The sequence below is a fragment of the Mustela nivalis genome (assembly GCF_964662115.1).
Source record: "Mustela nivalis genome assembly, chromosome: 7".
Lineage (NCBI taxonomy): Eukaryota > Metazoa > Chordata > Mammalia > Carnivora > Mustelidae > Mustela > Mustela nivalis.
The window spans coordinates 10,218,637-10,234,837 of record NC_139026.1 but is presented as its reverse complement, the minus strand read 5'-3'; the positions used below and the strand labels follow the sequence as shown (position 1 = coordinate 10,234,837).

General features: G+C 59.1%; 1 protein-coding gene across 3 annotated transcripts in view; it reads right to left on the bottom strand.

The window, feature by feature from the left end:
* The window catches only part of TMPRSS6 (transmembrane serine protease 6), a 33,190-nt gene that overhangs the window by 3,572 nt on the left and 13,417 nt on the right, over nt 1-16,201 (bottom strand). For all 3 annotated transcript variants that reach the window (XM_082740238.1, XM_082740236.1, XM_082740237.1), the window contains 9 exons: nt 14,779-14,983; nt 13,171-13,307; nt 11,705-11,817; nt 11,311-11,420; nt 3,916-4,061; nt 3,392-3,490; nt 2,380-2,493; nt 1,416-1,532; nt 973-1,141 (listed from right to left, as the gene is read on the bottom strand). In XM_082740238.1, the coding sequence (XP_082596364.1) occupies nt 973-1,141; nt 1,416-1,532; nt 2,380-2,493; nt 3,392-3,490; nt 3,916-4,061; nt 11,311-11,420; nt 11,705-11,817; nt 13,171-13,307; nt 14,779-14,983 (1,210 nt within the window). The remainder of the gene's footprint in view (nt 1-972; nt 1,142-1,415; nt 1,533-2,379; nt 2,494-3,391; nt 3,491-3,915; nt 4,062-11,310; nt 11,421-11,704; nt 11,818-13,170; nt 13,308-14,778; nt 14,984-16,201) is intronic.

The following is a 16,201-nucleotide window of genomic DNA, read 5'->3' as shown; positions in this document are numbered from 1 at the left end:
CTCTCCCTTTTGTCTGTGCACCTAACAGACGGGGCTGCTGTGAGCTCGTGGAGATCTGCTGGTCCTCCCTGGGAGCGGGTGGGCTTTGAATAGGCAGCGACCAGCAGAGGCTGGGCGGTGAAGACCCCTGGATGCCGGGTCAACGTCCAGCGCTTTCTTGACCTCACGGGCTGCGGGGAGCCAGGGAGGCAGCAAGAGAGTGAGGTGGTCAGACTGTACCCAGAAAGGGCACCCAGGCCCCTGGGTAGGAGATACAAAGTGGGGCCAGGCTCTGGGCTCCCGGGCGGGACGCGAGGTGCTGGGGAGAGTGTGGACAGGCAGCGGCTGGGGACTGGTCCAGCGCACCCAGAGCACTTGTCGCCTGGCTCTGGATGTAGGGGCATGGGGCGCAGTGCCACGGTGGCCCTGGTCTTTGGCTAGGGAGTGTGTGGACCCAGGACAGAAGAGGGGGTCTCGGAGGGGAATCCAGGACTGGCAGGGCCCAGGAGATGGGGCTGGGAGTGGAAAGGGTTGCTGTCAGCCCACCATGCAGATGAAGAAGCTTTCTGTGGGGTTGGGGGGGGGGTGTGATGTCCCTTCTTGGAGGCTTCATGGGCCCCACCCACCAGGGCACAGGCACCTGGCATGGTCTATGGCCCCGGGAGGCTGTTCTCTGCTGTACCCCCAGTGTCTGGCACAGCTCCCTAGTATGAGCATGATAAATATTGCTGAATGGATGAGTGATTACGGGAAAGAATGAGTGAATGAGTTGCTGACCACTGACTGAGGGCGGACAGGTGGAGCAACCTTCCCTGGGCACGGACTGTGTTCATCGTGGAGCAAGGACTGAACCTGAGCATCAGAGCAGCTAGTCTGATGGGCTTCCCTCCACCCCGCCCTCCTGCTTGGACCTCAGACCCACTCTCCCTCCCTGCCGGGCCTCGCCTCCCCTCCCCCATCTCTTGTATCTCCATTCCCACATGCCCTGCTCACCTGTCCTCCTGGAAGCAGTGGGCGGCTGTTATGACCCAGCGGTCCGCGATGAGCGCCCCCCCACAGATGTGTCGGCCCCGAACCTGGAGGCTGGCCTGCCAGGGCCACTCACCCTCCGAAGACACGGCCCCGCCCACGATGCGGCTGGAGGGGCCCTGGAGGCCACAGTCTGGGGGTGCAGGGAGGGACAGGGACGGCCAGAAGCCAGTGAGGAATGGATACAGAGAGAGATGGAGAAGGGGAGGCAGACAGGAAGGCCAAAGGACAGATGGAGGGGGATGGGGAAGAATGACCCAGAGTGCGTGCAGAGGCCGGACGGAAAGAGCCCAGTGAGCTCTCCCTCACTCCCCAGTGCGGCGCCTCCTTCCCTCCGTCCCACACTCGGGGGTCCAGCGGGGGAAGAGGGCCCTCTGCCCGCGCTCCCCACTGGCCCCGTGGCTCACCACAGTGCCGCTCGTCCGAGCCGTCCCTGCAGTCGGGCAGCCCGTCGCACTGTGGGTTGGGTTTCTTCACGCAGCTGCGGTCCTCACACTGGAAGGTGAACGTCCCACAAGGCACCCCTGGGGGGGAGGGGATGGGGACAGGGCATGGAGCATGGGTCCCGGAGCCCCAGGGACCCTCTGAAGCCAGGCCCAGGGAAGGTGGACTCTGAAAGAGGTCAGGAGGAGACTGGGGAGCTGTCCCTTGAGCACACGGAAGGGGCCCTTGAGGCTCCTGTAGGGTACCCTAAAGGCAGGCCATGTCCCTTGCCCATGTCTCTTCACCTGCTCAGGCTGGTGGGGAGCAAGGCTGTGTCTCCACTGTCAGGAGGCTCCTGAGAGCAGGGCTGTGCATCTCCTGTTGGTCCAAGGCTCCCTTTAGAGCCCGGCCCTTCCTCTAGATCTGGGCCCCACCAGCCGGCCACCTGCTCCTCCCTGTCTTCACCGTGAAGAACTTTCTGCAGCCCCACCTTGTCTTGGCCTGCTCATCTTTCCTTCTGCCTATTTAAGTTTTACCTCTTTGCAAGGCGAAGTTCGAGTCGGAAGCTTTCCCTGCCTGATGTCCTCCTGCACCCCAGGCTACCCGTACTACTGGACGTGATATCCAGAAGGCACTCGGCCAGAGACCGTCACCATCACGTCTTCCTACCAGCAGATCATCCCAGAGGACAAAGACCACCTCTTTGGTGTCTTTTATTCCCACTCCCTCCCTCTGCTCACCTATCACTGGCTTGCATGCAGGTGTGGGTTGGATAGATTGGGACGGACGGACGGATGGCTGGAGAAGGGTTCATACAGATGGGTTGGTGAGTGTTTGGACAAGAGGGTAGAAACCTCTGCTGCAGAAGCGTGCAGAAAGGCTGGGCTGTCCTGGCTGAGCCCATGACTTGGCTTCCGTCTGGGCAGCCGGTCCCCCCCGCCGCCCTACCTTCCCGGCACCGCTCCTCGTCACTCCCATTGAGGCAGTCGGGCTGCCGGTCACACACTCTGGACAGGGAGATGCATGTGCTGTCCTCTTGGCACTGGAATGTGGCTCTGCAGACTGCATGGGGACACACAGAGGAGGCAGGTGAGAGGAAGCCCGAGGAGCCGGGCTGGGACTTTGTGCGGCCTCTAGAACGTGTACTGTATCACAGGCTAGGACCAGAAGTCTCCTTCTTAGCTATTTTACGCCCGAGTTTCCCAGCAAGTGAGATACCCCACTTCCTGGGTGGGAACAGAAGGGAGATGATGACCTGTCCAGGGTCATCTGGCTGAGCCAGAACCTGAAGCCAGATGCTCTGATTCCACACATGAGGCGCCTTCCCCAGCACAGCTGCCTTCCCTCCTCCTTCTCTCCCCAGGTGTTGAACGCTTGGATGGGATGGGGCTGGGGGAGGTCAGACAAGAAAAGGGGCGCCAGAAGCCAGGACTCAGAAGGAGAGTGCTGACTTGGGGACCCCCAGGGCCCCTGCTGCCAGGGCTGGGCGGTGGGGAGCAGAACTCCAGTAAGAGCTGGCAGCTCCTGTCTGAACCCCTTGAAGTGGAGGTATGGAGACCCCACTCAAGGGAGGAAGACGCAGGATTCTCTCCTTGGTCACCCAGGGCCTGCCTTCCCCTTCCTGGTCCTCCATCCGCTCTGTACCTCCTTTGACAGCTGGCTGGGACGGAAGGCTGGGGCCAGTGGCCTGGTCGGGAGGAGCTGGGAGCTCGGAGCCAGGAGACCTTGGTCCCCAGCCTGTCCCTGCTACTACCCCAAACCGTCGCCCCGGGGAGCCCACTTTCTGTCTCGATGCTTCTGTCTTTCCATCTCAGCACAGCAAGAGAGCCCACTTCCTGGATGCCGATAAGAGGAGCTGCACATTTTGTGGGGGGCTGGCATCTCTTCTCAAAAAGGGAGGCTCGGCTCCGTGCTCAGAGAAAGCAAGGCGAGGAAGGGGCGGGACAGACGGGCGACCTACCACAGTTTCTCTCGTCCAGGCCGTTGGGGCAGTCCTTCACCCCGTCGCACGCAGGCACACACAGGCCGTTCACAGAGCAGAGGAAGGCGCCGGGACAGGCTGCACGGGGAGGGCGCCCTCAGGACACACGTCATCGTGCAGACATGTGCAGACATGTGCAGACGTGCTGCCCCTGTGTGCCCACACACGTACGCACATGTACGCACACCCATATGCACGGTGCGCATGGACGGACGCGCCCGGGCCCGTGTACACAGCACACACACGCACGCATGCATACACACACACACACACACAGGTCTGTGTGAGTGTGCCTGCCTGCTGAACCCAGGTGACAACCTTGCCTAGGGGGCGCACACAAAGCCTCAGGCAATGCACGCACACACGTACGCACACATACACACATACACACATACAGTCCTTTGGTTCCTCCACTTGGGGCTTCCAGGGATGGGAAGGAGGCAGGGAGAAGCGGCGGGGCCATTGGGGGCGCCCGCCCTTCTCCCTGGTCTGCTCATACTCACGGTCGGACTGGTTGTACAAGCCATAGTGCACCTGCACGCCGGGCCCGGTGAGGGGGATCTGGGACGTGAAGTTGACCGTGATGCCGGCAGTGGCCACCACAGGGATCCTCTCGGCGTAGGGCTGCAGGGTGCGCAGGCCACACAGTCTGGGGGTGACAGAGACAGACTCAGGGATGCACGGGCCAACCCCAGGGAAGGGACAGCTTAGTGTCCTCATGCACAGACAGGGCAAGGGCAGAACAGCCAGAGAGGGGGGGAGCGTCGCCCTCACGTTCCCCTTCTCTGTCTTGACTGCTGCTTTGGGTGACTGCCCACTCCCAGGGTCCTCTTCTAGAAATCAGCCTATGTCATTCCCCTGCGCAAAGCCTTCAATGGTTCCCCACTCGCTGCAGGATAAAATTCCAAGCCTGAATTCTAGTCCCATCACCCAGGAGCTGTGAGATCCTAGCCAGTCAGGGTCCTTCCCTGAGCCTCAATTCCCCCCTTACAAAATAAGGGAAATTATCAACTCTGTTGACTCCAAATCTGACAGTGCTTCAGTGTGTCCGTAAAGGCCAGAGTCCTTGGCTGGCCTGCTCTGTGTGGACAGGAGTAGCTTGGGCTCGGTGTGGGGGAGGAGACAGCTTGTGTGCCTCGGTCAGGCACGGTCCTTCCCACTGAGAAGCCTCCACAGCCCCGGGGTCTCCCTGTGACTCTGTGGACCTGAGGGGAGCACCACTTCTGCACCCAGGACCGATACAATAGCACGGGGCTGAAGGATGTCATCTCCGTGCATGGCGGCACTAAGGTGGGACCATTCCCCAACCATGGGAGGGCCCTCACTCCTGCTGGACTCCCCACCCCAATGGGATGCTCTGGTTTCCCCAGAGCAGGTGGGAGAAGCTCCATGGAGGGGTGACGTTCAGAGAACAGCTAGGAATCTTCCTACAGTATAAGGGATTTATCCTACATGGTGTCTGGGCACATCTTGCCTCAGAGCAAGTGGGCATGCTTTTGCCAAGTGGGAGCAAACCCTCCCCTGGAATGAGGGGTCGTTCCCCAGATAGCTCCCCGGCGTTCCCTCCCTCCCCAGGTGAGACACCCTCACAGAACAGATGGGTCAGTCCCCTGAGCCCCCCACAGGGAAGAGGGCACCCTCGCTGAGCACATGGGAGCGCCTTTACAGACGAGAGAGGCACACCCAGGCCACAGATCAGAAGAGAAGTGAAAGTGCCCCAGCAGAGAAGGCAGGGGGAAGTCAGGGTGGGAATGTCCCAAAGCATGATGGGAGCATCCCACCACAGGTGCAACAGCTAACTCTCAGGGTGGGGCGGTGGGGGGGGCAGGTACTTCCTCGGAACTTCTAGAATACGGCAAGCACCTCACAGGTCAATGGATTAGTCAACGAGCTAATCAACAAACAACTGAGGAAGATTTGGGGTTGTCTTGTCTGGCCCCTCCCTCACGGACAGCGACACTGCAAGGCCTCACTGCACAGAGATTGGGGGGTCCTTGCCACAGCCCCACTTTGTGAGACAGAAATTGTTCTCGAATCCTACATTCCAGAGGAGGCTTGTGACGGGAGTGGCACAGGTAAGCCAGAATCCAGCCTCCTCGGGACCTAGAAGGACCCACCCAGCCTGCTCCGGGGGTGGGGAGACAGGCGCACCTTGGCTCCCACTTCCCATGCCCCCACACAGACCTCCCCATGCTCTCTGACTATAGCGTATCATTTCCTTGCTTCCAAACCAACCCACAGTCCTCCAAGCACGGTTCAGGAACCACCAGGGCTCCAAAGTAAAAATTATTTTCACAATAATGCTCACGTAATATTTGCTTTCTTTCACTCTCATTCTTTTCACAAAGGATATGGTGGAATTTTCCAGAGACTACGTGACGTGTGAGACAGCAACCCAATGACGCCCAATGCAGTTCTATTAATCCAGTTTAAGAGAAAGTCATAAAAATGTCAAATAATGGTATTTTTCTCGCCAAATGCTTTTGGCTTTGGGAACTATAATTAGGTTTTTTTTTCTAAAATGTTGTTTATGTTAAAATTGTAGCAGATTTTTGAGTGAATTGATGTTTTTAAACTTACTTAGTTATCATATCTAATACTGTAAAAAGAGATAATATATCCTTCACAAAAGCCCTTTGGGGAACTCAGTAATTTTAAAGCCGGTAAAGGGGTCCCAAGGTGGGAAGTTTTGGGAAGCCCGGCTCTCCGCGACTCCTCCAGCCCAGGGGGACGCGATGGGGATGAGCTGCCACAAGGGGGCACCCCCGAGCAGGCCTGGCCCTTCTTGGCCTTTTAAAACTAAGGGAACAGAGCTTGGGCTGTCTGTCTGTTTTTTGGTTTTTGGTTTTTTGTGGGTTTTTTGGTCTGTCTGTTTTTAAAGTGGACAAACAAAGGGTCTCATGGATTAGCACCCCCTGAGAGTTTCCCAGAGGAATGGACAGGTGAGCTAGGGGCAGGAAATACTGGGGAAATACTGGGGAAATGGATCAAGTATGCCCCTGACCATGCAGAAGGTTTGGGGACACAGGATGCTGTCCCCGCATGGTCATGGAGGGGTTGCGGAGAGGCAAAGAAGGAACCAGAGCCAGGCCGGAGAGGAGTGGAACATTTCAACCTAGAAGAGTCTGCATGGTCACCCTGAGCTCTGGCCAGGGGCTCTAAGGTACCAGTGGGGACTGACAGGACATCATCTCCACTGGCGTCTGAGAGAACGAGGTCCAGGATCAGCCCGTGGCTCGGCCCGGAACCCCAGGAACGGCCCCCCTCCACCCCGGGGGCAGTATGTGGTTCTCACCATGGAGGCCCAGAGCAGGGGCTGGTGGCAGCATTCCTGGGGCAAGGCTACAGTCTAGTGGCTCAGGCTGAACCACTCAACTTAAAGATGGTCTGTTTAGTCTGCACAGTGGTAACATAAATATTTTTTCAAGTTCAGTTGCCCGCTAATTTCACATAATAATCTAGATTCTTGCTTCTTTTGAAAAACAAGCCCCAGAAACACTGGCTGGAAGTAATCAGAGGCTATCCGAATTAGACAGAGCACAGGACCCCCTGATAACCAGTCCCTTCCTCTCCTGCTCTCCCCCAAACAGCCTGTCCCCTAGAACTATGCACCAGCTGGGCTCCTATGTGCACCGGCATTTCCGGGTCCTGCCGTAGAGACTTCTGGGGAAGGGTATGCACCTTATGGCTAATTCCTCCCCATCCACCAAATGCCACCTCCTCCCCCAGGAGCTGTGTCCAAGAGGCCGTGGAACCCACCTCAGCTACAAAGTGCAGGGTCTGGAGGTGCATTTTTGCACAGTGGCCTGCTTGCCTTCTCACCTCTGTGGATTGGGGATTTTTTTTCCTTCTTGTCTCACCCAGACTGTAAGAAGGGACCCTGTGAACTTTCTTGCACGTTAGCAACTCCACACAGGGAGGAAGTCAAGAAAGAGTGGACGGGTGGGCAGGTGGTAGGTTGGTGGATGGATGCATGGACGGATGCACACACGCAAGCCTTCCCTGCGCTAAGGACAGATGAAGTGGGAAGGAGGGTCGGAGAAGGCGAACACTAAAGAAGGGAGAATGGCAGCGTCGGATGGGGTGAGCAGAGACCTGGACCCCGAGCCTCAGAGCTGAGTGGGAGGCCAGCTTTGCCACATGAGACAGCTGTGTGGCCCTGACACGTCACCATCAGCAAGCTTCAGTTTTCACCTCTATAAAATGAGGGTGGGTGATATTATCTGCTTTGGAAGATGTTTTAAGGAAAGAGAAAATGAGACATGAGATGAGAAAAAGACTTCTCCGAAAGCTGCTGACGTTGTCAGGCTATGAGCTCATCTAGGGCAGTGGTAGACGCTATGCCCACCACACCGCCAGCACCCAGCCTCGGGGGCACACACTCAGCCTGACCTGGAGCCTCTGGGGCTACAGGCAGTGCTGGCCACGCCGGGGCCCAGGGGAGCAGAAGAGCCACCCCATAGCCGGGCCTGGTCTGAGGAGGCTCCGGGGGGCCTAAGAGCCAGTGGGTTCTGCCTGTCCCATCAGAGGGAGGGCAGGGGAAGTGATCGGGCAGATCACAAGAAAAGTGACATCACAGGGGAGGAAACTGGCAGGAGGCAGATTCCCCGAAAGGGGGAAGCCTGGGCCGTGGTGACGCCCAGGCGGAGCAGGTTCTGCGAAACCACGCAGCCGGCGGCCAGTCTCACTAGGTCAAGTCCCTTCACCACCTCCAGGCCACTTAAAGGCCAGGAGGCCTTGGCCATGGGCACTGGGAGAAACTGCTAGAAAGCAGTGAGGTGGGGAAGGGCAGAAAGGGCTCAGAGGGGCGAGACCGCAAGCCCGAGGACGCCCAGCCGCAGAGGGAGCCGGGGCCAGCGTTCCTGCATCGCTACGCTGACATCTGCGGGGAAGTCACCTTCTTCCCCCAACCCACCCTCCGTTGCTGCTTGTCCATGGCCATTCAGGGTCGGAGGACTGCACCTCCCCCTCTGTATACACCCTGTGCCCACAAATCGACACTGTTCCCCAGACCTCTCATATCTTTGCCACCCACACAAGCAAATTTTCCAACAAATGCTCATTCAAAGAATTTCCCAGCATCGACATTGGATGATCATTATCAAAAAAGATCATAACTAAAGGAAATGGTTTGTCCAGTGCTTGTGGTTTGGAGGCACACCTCTGCCTTCCCTTCCACGCTCAGACATGGGCCGCGGCCTGGGGACAGGCCTGGGGACACGAGTTTCCACCTGGGGACTCTGGATCCTTCACAAAGATCTCAGAAGAGAGAGATGGGACTTCCCAGGCCGTTCTCAGAACTGGCGGGAGCCACAGAAGCCATTGGTCCTCTTGCCAGGATGCCGGTGGATTGGTCAGGAGTCCCATGGCCAAGAGAGCGAACAGCCGGCACGGCTGCTCAGAGGCTCCGCGGGACAAATCCGCATGGGCGTGAACACTTAGGTGTGCAGGCGTACGCACACGGACTCGTGCACACAAACGGGTGCGTATACCCCCATGCACTCTGGACCCGACTGCCTCGCTCGATTCTGGTTTCCCCACTTGCAGTCTTCTGGGTGGCATAGTACCAGTGGTTTTGTCTCTCTGTGTCCTGGGTTCCTCACTGGCCAGTGAAGGCAGCCTGGGGGCCTGTTTCCTCACTAAATTGTTGAGGATGAGGGATCCAAATCCCCCAGCTCGGTTTCTGGCCGGCCCAGCATCAAGAGCCAATGGTTAACTCTGTCTGGGCCGCCCGCAGGAGCCAAGGTCCCTTGCCCATGATCTCATTCAGTCCTGCCTTGGCGGGGGTGTGGGGAGGGAGGGGAAGTGTCTATTTCACGGCCAGTTTTCAGATGAGCTGCCGGAGGCTGGGAAAGGGGAGCCCCCATCTCGCAGCGAGGGGACGAGCCAGGATTCCAACCCTGATGTGTCCGGGTTCAGCTCTCTGCTTCTTACCAGCCCCACACAGAGTGACATTTCGCTCGCAACTCATACACACAACCTACCAGGAGACACCTTCCTTCAGACATCTGTGTAAATGGTAGAAAGCTGGGGCCTAGGACTGGTCTAACCCTTCTGAAGGGGAAGGGGGTGTAGTCAGAGTTAGCTATAGACGCCCCTGAGCACATCTCCAAGTCACCAGGAAGCACAGGGAGGTGTGGGACGAGAGAGAAGAGGGACAGGAGAGCCGCACCCGTCAGGCCTCCCCCACTACCCTCCCCAGCCACCACCTAGCCGCACCTTGAAATCCCTCCCACCACAAAAAGGCAAAAGACCAGCAAAAGAAGCCAAATCCTTCAGCTTTAGGCATCTTAGGTCTCAGTTTTCCGTCCTGTACAATGGGTGAGGACTGGATTCGACGGCCAGTCCAGCCCTTACGTTCTGTAGCCCGGTGGTGCTTTGAGACGCTGGGAGGGAGCTCCCTGTGACCCCACTGGGACCTGTCATGGTGTCTGAAATCCCACCCTCAAAGCCTTTTCCTTTTCCTTTGGACTCTTTCCAGCCATGGCCCACATTTAAGGGTAGCTCAGCAAGTCCCTAGAAGCGGGGCCCATAGCTTGACCTGAGCCCTCCCTGTCATGGAGACAGTGAAGGTGCTCTGGACCGTCCTCCTGGTTCCAGCGGTGTGGGGTGTGGGAGGGCTCTGCCTGCGGGGCCGTCTGGGCACCCCTAATCATACCAAACCTCAACTCCCTTTCTAGGAAACGGAATAATGACGGCTTTGATGTCCCAGGCCGGTGAGCCTGGCTCCTGGCAAGTGGACTAACTTTGTGTGTGGGGGGAGAAGGGCAGGGGAGGCACACCCGGGGCCTGCCTGCCGCTTCCTCAAGGAGGGCTTGAGAGGGTGGCAGGAAAACATGCCACCATCATTTGAACAAGTGTGAAACGTGCGCCCCATCATTCCGTGCGCTCCTGACGCGGAGAGGTGAGCCCAGCCAGCCTCAGTCTGGCAGATCCCAGGCAGGGAGCGATGCGGTCCCCAGAGCGTTCCATGAGGATAAAGGTCGCGGGGCCCAGAAATGCCACCTACATGCTAGGATGTGGGGTGCCGTTGTTGGCCGAACAGCACAGACCTGAAGTCACACCATCTCCTGTCACCAAACCCTCCAAACAGCACAGAGCTGAAGTCACACTATCTCCTGTCACCCCCCAAACAGCACGGGCCTGTAGTCACACCATCTCCTGTCACCCTTGAACAGCACAGGCCTGAAGTCAGACCACACACATGTCTTCCTTTTCCCTTTAATCACAGCCCCAGACGAATTCAGAATCCTGGACGGCCCGCGGGCGCGCCAATGAGCGTTGTCAGTCCCTTTTGTCTGAGTAGGGTCAACCAACAGGCGAAATCCACATTGGCGCGTGTGGACACCAGTCCCAGAACCCAAGAGGGGACTTTAGGCCTGTGCTGTTTGGGTGGTGGGGGTGATAGGGAGGGACCCTGGTTATGGCCCCTCCCTGTGGAAATGGTCGAATTAGCAAAAGCAGCCTTGGCCCTGGCTGCGCAGCTTCCTGGAGCGAGGAAGCCACTTGACTTTGGCCACGAGCAGGGAGTGGGAGAAGGGAAGCAGGGCCTCCGATGGCTCGGGGAGGGGCTCAGGGGCAGGCTCTCTAGCCCTGCCGAGTCCCATGGCTCCCACACCGTCTTGTTTAAGGATCCAGGGGACCGGACAGTGGAGTGACAGCACCCAAGGAAATGAGACATTTCACTCTAACTAGACTCAACATCCAAGGTGGCCAAGAGGGTGGCAGGAGGGGAGGCAGGGGCAGGGGGCGGGACAGGGAATGGGTCAAGGGGTGGGGTCACACGCCCGAGCACCCGGGGCTGGGCTCTCTTCCTGGGCCGCCCCTCTGGGGTCTGGGACTGGGGCTCCCAAGGTGGGTAACTGTGGGGAGTGGGAGGGAATCCCGGGGTGAGGTACCTCCGGTTCTGGATTGTCCACTGTCCCTGGGTGCACGGCAGGTCATACTTCTGCCTCCGCAGAGCATAGGCGTCAAACCAGAGGGCCAAGCCATAGTCCAGAGAGGGCACCTGGGACAGAGGAGTCGGTGTGACGGTGCTGGTGGCCTCACTTCCCAGGACAACAAAGGGAGGAGGCCCTCCGACACAGAGCCCCAGCAGGGGCTGAAGGTGGTCAGTCACTCAATAAACAGGCACTACGGTGACCCAGAGAGGCAGACCGTGGCCTCACCTGTCACCACCCCCCTTCTGGAGGGATTTGCACCCAGGGCTCAGCTTGCACCTCCCCGGGGCTTCCCGAGCTCCGCAGGGTGCCTTGGGCAAAGGGCACGTGGGTGGCAGAGGACGGGGCTCACCGTGAGGTGCCAGGAGCAGTGGGTGCTGGGCGAGTAGTAGCTGGGGAAGTAAGGCGTGCTGAGGACGCCCTGCGGCTCCAGACGGCCCTCCAAGGTCAGGTTCACCTCACAAGCTGGGCCCCGAGAACAGCTGTTACACAGGGTCCCCAGGGCCCAGCTCACTGCACCTCCCAGCAGGTGAGGGGCAGCCGTAACCCCTCCACCCTCCTGCCGTTAAACAGTAGAGGTTAGTTGCAGGATATGATCTGGGGCCTCAGTTTCCCCACCCAGAACATGGGGACAATAATAGCCCATACCTCACAGGGCAGGTAAGCGGATTAAATAGACATAAAATGCTCAGACAACCTGACATATAGGAAGTGCTCAATAAATGGTAGCCACCGACACAGATTGTGCCGCACCAGACCCTTTCACCACGTGCGTTCACAACAGTGTGAGCCTCGGTTATGGTGGTGGGGGAGGGAGAAGCAAGCCCCTTTTCAAGATGAGGCTCAGAGAAGAAGGGGGACTTGGCTGAGGTCGCAGAGCTAGAGGGTGAGGAATCAGGAGGGTTCCCAGCTGCCCTGCTACCTCTCCCTAGAGTCAGGGTCCTCATGCTCCCCTGTCCCCTGAGTTATGTCAGTGACTCCCACGGAGCCAGAGCCAGCTCCAGCACCTTCTCAGCCCTGGGCACCTCCAGAAGGATGCCAGAACCCAGCACGGGCATCAGGGGACCTGGGTCACTGCCAGGAGGCCTCTGGGGTCAACACCAGGAGAGGGAGGAGAACCAAGTAGAAAGAGGGGGACTGCCGGGTTGGGGGCGGGGAGCAGCGGCTCGTGGTCTCCTGTTGTTCTGGAACCTGCAAGATTTGTTTGGCTGATCCATGCCCCAGGACAGCCAGGGCATGAAGCATGGGGTTCTTCCTGAGAAAGGGGATCAGGGAAGAAGGGAGGGAGATTCGGAACAGGAGGCCAGTAGTGGAGGCCAGCGGGCTTCCCGGAAACACTGAGTGGCCTTCCCTGAGCCGAGTGCCATCTCCAGGGAGATCTGTGGGGCTCCTCTTTGGTGTGAGAGGATGGTCTGGGGATAAATCTGAGGTTCTCAGGCCTCCTGACCACAGACCCACCCTCCAGCCTCAAGCGGATACAAAGGGAAGAGGGCCAGGGGAGGAGCCGAGAGAGGAGACACGGGGCCAGGATGGGGACCGAACAGACCGTGAACAGCAAGAGGGCGGGAGAGAGAAGGAGGGAGAGGAGGGACAGGGGACAGGCAGGGTCGGAGAGGGAGGGAGAAGTGGAGTAAGGACAGAGGACAGGAAGAGAGGGGCCAAGGGCTTGGGAGGGAGGAGAGCAGAGGGGCTTCCAGAACCTTCCCTCTGCTCCCATCCCACCTCAACGACAGCAAAGAAGGTGAAGGGCGCGCCGGCCTGTGCCCTGGGTATCTGCCTCGGCTCCCCTCCCATCCCGGGGGACCCCTGACCCCTCACCCTGGAAGGCCACGGGCTGCACGGAGAGCACAAAGGGGTCATAGTAGCTGTGTAAACCCTTCTTCCAGACCACCGCCATGACAGCGCCGGACGCCAGGACCTCTACCACCGGCTCCTGGCGACTGCAGCCGTAGACCCTGGAGGGACAGAGGAAGGTGACCAGGACGGGTGGGGCCTGGAAGGGGGTTGGGTGGACTGCTGTGTGTCCCCGCGCAGGTGTCCGACCCTCTCTGCCCCAGGAGACTGACTGGAAGCCCTGCAAGGGTCAGGCCAGCTCCTCAGGGGAGAGAGACCAGGAGGTTGCCCAGAATGTCCCCGTCAAACTCCTGTTCCCCTGGATCCCTGTGCCCCTGAGGTCCCAGCCTGTACCCTGCAGGGAGATGAGGTTTCAGGGTTGAGGGTCCTGAGGTCACCTAATGTTGGGGTTCCTTTTCTTTACTTGGCAGCAGAGCCCACCTTGTAATTAAAATGTCTTGAAGCCTCCCAGGGCGTGGAGCCCCAGCAACAAGCCATTGAGTTAAAGTCGGTCGAGGTCCTTTCTGCTCTATCTCCTTATCACCCCTGAAGACCTCTCACGGCTCTGGGATGCAAGGGTGACGATCCCCTGATCTTGTCTGACCCGCCCCTTTAGACCTCCAAGGCCCCGAGATGGCACAGGGTGCCTGTGCGCCATCGTGAGCAGGGACAAGGCTGAGCTGTCCCCTCCCTAACAACAGGCTGGGGTGGAGGGGAGGGGTACTTGAAGAAGCCCCAGGGGAAGCCCATCAGCGTCCCCCCCCTCATCAGCCCTGGAAATCAGATGGTGTCTGGCTTCTGTGCACTTCCCAGAGCCCTCCAGGAACCCAGCCCACGCGCACCCCAGGTTGAGGTCATCATGCCGGGGGTGTGTAAATGAATGTGCCTGCTGCCTCAGAGCCAGGAGTTCAGAGAGGCCCTGGGGTGGGGGGAGGGGGTTGGGGAGGACCTTGTCCCCGCTCACCCTCAAGGACTGCCCTTGACCTGAACATGCAGGTCCCACCCCCACTCCTGCCTGGAAGCTGGGCCAGCCTGAGCCAGAGAAGGCAGCAGCCTGGTGCCTCCGCCCCCAGCCCACACCGCCAGCAGCAGTTACTGGCTATTTAACAGAGACATTACCAGGTAATAATAAGGGATGGCTTTGCTATGTGTGAGAATCTCGGCACTGGTGGTTTGATTTTAAGCCTCACAACTCTACAAGGCGGCTGTCACTATGCACCCATTTTACAGGCGGGACAGCCGAGGCTCAGAGAGGCAAAGCCACTTGCCTTGGGACACACAGCTACGAAGCAACAGTGCAGGGTGCTGCCAGGCTCTAAAGCGTTCAAATGAGCCTTGTCACCTCCCAGAGCAGACCCGAGGGGTGGTCTAGTACAACCCCTCTGTCTCAGACGGGGAAACTGAGACTTGGGGAAGGAAAGGGGGTTGCCCACAGCACACAGCCATTTCCAGCCTCCTATCTCCTCTGTGTGCTAACCTTGCTGTCTCTCAGATACCAGATACCAAGGACCGGGGTCACACAGCCTCTTATCTCCGACTGTGGGGGGTGATGCTCAGCGCCCCCACCCTCCCACCCCCCTTCCCAGGACTCACGAGGTGATGAGCCTCCTCTCCAGGGGCCCAGCCACGTCGTACATGGCCAGCCGGTCCCGGCACTCGGCCAGCGTCCACTCCAGCCGAAGCTTGAGCATAAGGTCCTTGGGACCCTGCAGGTGCCACAGGCAGCTGGAGGCCAGGTGGTCGGGCCCTTTCAGCCGGAGGACCTGGCCCTGGTTCACATAGCTGTAGCGGTAGCAGCCTAGAGGAGGGAGAGGGACAGGCCCCCTGACCCCTGTTCACCAGGAGGAGGGAGCCAGGGAGCCAGCTGGTCCTCACCTGGGCGGGGGTGGTGCAGGGAGAGCCACTGGGTGGGGATGGGCCCCCACGTGCTAGGTCCCATCTCTCTGTTTCCCTGCTGGTTTCCGTCTCCAGTCTCCTCACCCACGCATTCACTCAGTGGTCCGTTCATTCATTCACTTAGCCCTCCCTGAGCTCTCCATGCCAGGCAAGTGTCACAAAGATTCAGTCACTGCCCGGGAGCGCCAAAAGTGGTGAGGACAGATACAGAGCTCAGCGGTAACAGCTCAGGAAGAGAGGATGCTGAGCCCAGCTGCAGGGCAGGGAAGACATGGCAGGTAGCAGACAGGGTCACGGTGTGAGCAAAGGGCCGGGGGCCAGGGTGGGGTTTGAGGCCAGAGAACAAGCTGGAGAAAAGAGGCAGGGGCCAGATGGTGCCTAGGAGAGGAGGTACTTTCTCCCACAGCCATGGGGAGCCACCGAGGGTTATGCAGGGCTGGGACGTGGCTGGGCTTCGGTCAGAGACTCCTCTGGCTGCTGGGAGCAGCTCCAAGGAGGCTGGGAGACCATCAAGATGCCATAAGGGAAGGAGAGGGGAGAAGGCGTTCCAGTGGGGGTGGAGAAGCAGCCTGGGTAGAGGAAGTGAGCTCAAGCTGAGAAGGAGGAAACACCAGAATGAAACAGGTTGCGCTCATTAGGCATCTGCCCGGAGGGCTCCGTGAGCCGAGCGGAGCAGACTGCTGTGATTCTTCCTGCTTACAGACCTGGGCCAGACAGACCCGGGCTCAGCAAACCTTTCCTGGGCCTTGGTTGGCTGCTCTGGAGAATGGGAGCCGCAACACCAGCCTCGTGGGGTCGTCACTTGCTTGGGGGTGATGCCCGCTTGCGTGCCTGGCGTAGCACCCAGACCTCATGCTAAGTAGGTGCTCAGTGTGTGTGTAGTGACTGCTCTGTGGGGGGTGTGGGGAGAGGCAGAAGGTGGGGCTGGGGAGCAAGTCCTGAGACCTGTCACCCTTCAGCTGGGGCCCCCTGGAGGCGCAGACAGAGATAGTCTCATTGGCTGGCCACTCTCCCTTCACACCTCATTCATCAGCAGCAATATCCCCCTCACCCCACCCCCCAAGCGCCTCCTGTCTTGGGTTCAGACTCCAGCCCCACCATCTACACCGTTTGTGCAAGC